This window comes from Hydra viridissima, unplaced genomic scaffold (genome assembly GCF_058129835.1).
Source record: "Hydra viridissima isolate aposymbiotic clone 2 unplaced genomic scaffold, HvirCarnegie_v1 scaffold_9, whole genome shotgun sequence".
Lineage (NCBI taxonomy): Eukaryota > Metazoa > Cnidaria > Hydrozoa > Anthoathecata > Hydridae > Hydra > Hydra viridissima.
This window is the reverse complement of record NW_028324308.1, coordinates 15277501-15281255: the sequence shown is the minus strand read 5'-3', so window position 1 is coordinate 15281255 and position 3755 is coordinate 15277501. Positions and strand designations below refer to the sequence as shown.

The 3755-nt window shown below is 28.2% G+C and overlaps 1 protein-coding gene across 3 annotated transcripts in view; it reads left to right on the top strand.

Annotated features, from left to right (window-relative positions):
• Positions 1 to 3755, top strand: part of LOC145185404 (ATP-binding cassette sub-family F member 3-like) — an 18884-nt gene continuing 15129 nt past the window's right edge. The window contains exons 1-2 of one of the 3 annotated variants that reach the window (XM_090097105.1): positions 1 to 402; positions 3476 to 3620. In XM_090097105.1, coding sequence (XP_089953231.1) covers positions 321 to 402; positions 3476 to 3620 — 227 coding nt within the window. In that variant the 5' untranslated portion in view covers positions 1 to 320. The remainder of the gene's footprint in view (positions 403 to 3475; positions 3621 to 3755) is intronic. The other 2 variants (XR_016455382.1, XM_090097106.1) reach the window with 2 other exon arrangements.

Genomic DNA, 3755 nt, shown 5'->3' with positions numbered 1-3755 from the left:
AGAGAGAGAGAGAGAGAGAGAGAGAGAGAGAGAGAGAGAGAGAGAGAGAGAGAGAGAGAGAGAGAGAGAGAGAGAGAGAGAGAGAGAGAGAGAGAGAGAGAGAGAGAGAGAGAGAGAGAAAGAGAGAGAGAGAGAGAGAGAGAGAGTAATATGATGAAAAAGTTATTTAGTTAAGTAATTTTAATATGGTTTCTGGAAAAAGATCTTCTTCAAATCGATAAAACAAAACAGTTGAACATCCAGCATCGGTTACCAAGTCACGTTTAAATAGCAGTTTGCGGTATCACATGGAAATTCACCATCTTTGTCAGACATAAATAATGGCCGACATTGTCGATGTGGAAAAATATTTGAAGAGTATCGTTCATGAATTTGATAGCGATTTACTTACTTATATTGGAGGTAATATACATGGGATATGTAGATGCGTTTTTTAAATGGCTACTGAATAAAAGTAACATCATATGCTAACTTATTCTAAGCTAATTATGGCAAAATAAGGAATATTGAAATATCTAACAGGTAACCCTGTATAAAATCATCTAAGGTATGCAGCAATTTAAAATTGATATGCATTATTTTCATATAATCAGTAGAAGAATAAAAATATTGATAACTAGAATGTATAAAATCAAGAATTCATTTATTTCCCAAGTTATGATTACCTAGCAATATTACCTAGAAAAAACATGTACATTAGCATGGTTTTATTTTAATTTTTTAAAATAAAGATCCTATATTGACTATAGTATTTAAATTAAAAGTACTTGTAAAATGTAACAAATTTAGTATTTGATTGAAAAATAAAAATCCTAAAAATAAATTTAATATTTTTGAAAATATTTAATAAATAGTTTAGTAGTTTTTTATAATTTTCTTGTTGGTTCACTTATTTCCCCTATTATGTTAGTTATTAGTATCAGACATTACTTATTTGGTTGAATATCAGTGCAAGTCTTATTAATAGGCCCTGTAAATGCATGATTTACTCTAACATCCATGTTAGGTATTTCAAGTGCTTTCTTGCTAAAATTTTTTAGATTTAAAGATTCTGCCATACAATCTAACCAAAATAAAGCATTTATCATAACCTTTATGATTTTAATTATCAATATAAAACATAAAGCTTAACTCCTTCACCTGGAGTTTTTAAGTATGCAACAGGGTGTAAACTGCACCCATCTATGAATAGTGGTAACTTTGTATTTCAAATTGCACACTAACTTTTACAAAAAGGTCTTTAGAATTTAACTGGGTTTAATATCAAAATGTTATTCTTTACACACACAAACTAAGTGTTGATCCAACTCATAACCTTTTGGATCAACAGTTTAAAAGCTGAAAATAGTTGAATACATCTCTCGAGTATTTAGGATTTGTATTGAATCTTGATGATTTTTTCACAAGCTTGCTTTTAATATATGTGTTAAGGATCAGAGGTATGCACTAAATTATATGCTTATAATTATTTGTTAAGTTTAGTGCATACCTCTGATCCTGGAGCCATCCTTCATACCTATTATTGTATACAGAAATATCTAAACTAAATTTAAGTAAGCTATAAGCTTATTATTAAAGTAAAGCACCCAGAGATAGGGATTTAGATCATTCTAAAAGTAATCAAAATAACTTTAAAAATTTTTTCAAGTAAAAATTATATGGGTTAGGATAGTCAATTACAAAGAACAATTTTGAATAACATCATTTATTGTTCACTTTAATTTTTGTATAAACTGGATTTAAGCCATTTACTAACTTTTATTAAAATAAAAAGGAAATTGAAGTTTGTTTTTTCAAACTAATTTTTAGAATACTTCACAAATTTTAATAGTAGTTTTTAAAAAATAATTTTCGTAAAAAGTTTTAAAACATTAGCTCACCATTAACATACAGACTGAATGCAAATCCAGTTAACTCAAAACAAAACAGCCCAATGTATTTAATTCCAATTATATCTCCCAAAATGTTACTTAAAATAATGGACATAACTGAACTTGAAAGACATAATTAAATTCAAATGACAAAGTAGAAACTAAAGAATAAAATATGGGATCTAAAGAAACTATAGAAAAGAAAGCTGATTATAAGATAATCTGATAACTATTACAAAGATTTTGATCTTGTTAAAGAGACTTTAGCCAACATCTTCTGGATGAGATGTACATGAGATTGATATAGACTTAAAAATGCTTTCTCATATAATTAAATTTATTTGTGTGTTAATAGTTTCATTTATAGATTTATAGTTTCTGAATGTTTTTTGTTACAACAAAAAAAAAAAAGATGGGAAATTTTCAGTTGATCTTGAACCATTTAACAATGATTTACAGGGTGGGGCAGCAAGGTTTAGAAAAACAATGACAATTTACATAATATATTTTGCAATAACCAACTGGCATCAATATCACTTTAACAAATGTTTGTTTAAGTTATATTGATAAAAATGTTTGTTTAGAAACATTTTATTCAATATGACCACCTTTATTGTCTTTTACAGCCTTTACACAGTGTCTAAAGATGTTGCAACTGTTGAAAATAAAGACTCTATGATATTTTGTCCTATCATTTCAATACTTGGTTTAAATGGTCAACACTAGGACTTGAAGTTCTGAATTTCTGCACATTTTTTGCTGTAAGAGTACCATCCTGGGTCCACACATAATTCCCCTTAGGGTAGTTCACCTTCAGCCATGCCAAAACTTTGTACTTTAGGACCTTATAATGAACTTCAACTCCCAGTTTTTTAACAGTTTAAAAAATAGAGGCATCTTTTTTTCATTAGATTCACAGCTCCCAGAACCATAGCTTGAGCTGATTCTAAAGATTTGAGTTTATTTCTTTTGGTCAAAAAGTGTTTTAAGGTCCTTGCGTATGAGTTAAGCTGTGAATTAGTAGGGTTAAGCTGTAAATTAGTAGCCCTTCTTATGGTCTGTGGGCTAACTTTAATGTCCCTGGATAGTTTTCTCATAAATTTTGTAAGATCTTTCATTATTTTGATTCTGAGAGACTAAAGAAACATAAAATCCTGTTTTTATTCATGTCTCTTCTTCCTAACCTTGTCTGACTGAATTTTGGTTTTTAATATTGTGGTTGGTGCTTATAGACACTCCAACAATCTGCAGTCAAGCAAGTCTGCTATTTTTTGTCTTTTATATTTCAGGCCAGACATGGTTAATTAAAACTACTTATGAAACTAATTTTTCAATCTTTTACTCTGAAAAGAAAAGAAAACATATACACTCACGAATATAATTTAAAAAGTTTTGCTGCCTCACCCTGTAAAAAAAAAAAAAAAGATTTGATTATAGCAACAATTTAAGTTTGTAATTAACAAAATATAAAACAATATTTTAGCTGTTCCCATCTAATCTTTATCTTTAATAATTGCACACTGTTTTTTGAAATTGATTATTTTACCTCACTTGAGACTCTTTTTTTATAGCTTTTTGTAGCATTTTACTTTCCTTTTTATCAGATGTGATTAGAACAAGCTATGATGATATTCACAATGCTGATGATGTCTATGAAGCTGTTGGTGCTGTTTTACATGAAGCAATTGAATCAGAAAATGAGCAAATGATTAAAAATGTTTGTGAAGGAATTATAAATGTATTAAGAAAGTGAGCTACATATCATCATATTTTGTTATCATTTGTAACAAAATTAAAGTTTGCTTTCAATTACTAAAAGTGACAAAATATTATTTATCAAAGATTTTTTTTGTTTTTTTAAATTTTAAGAATGTATATAAGAAA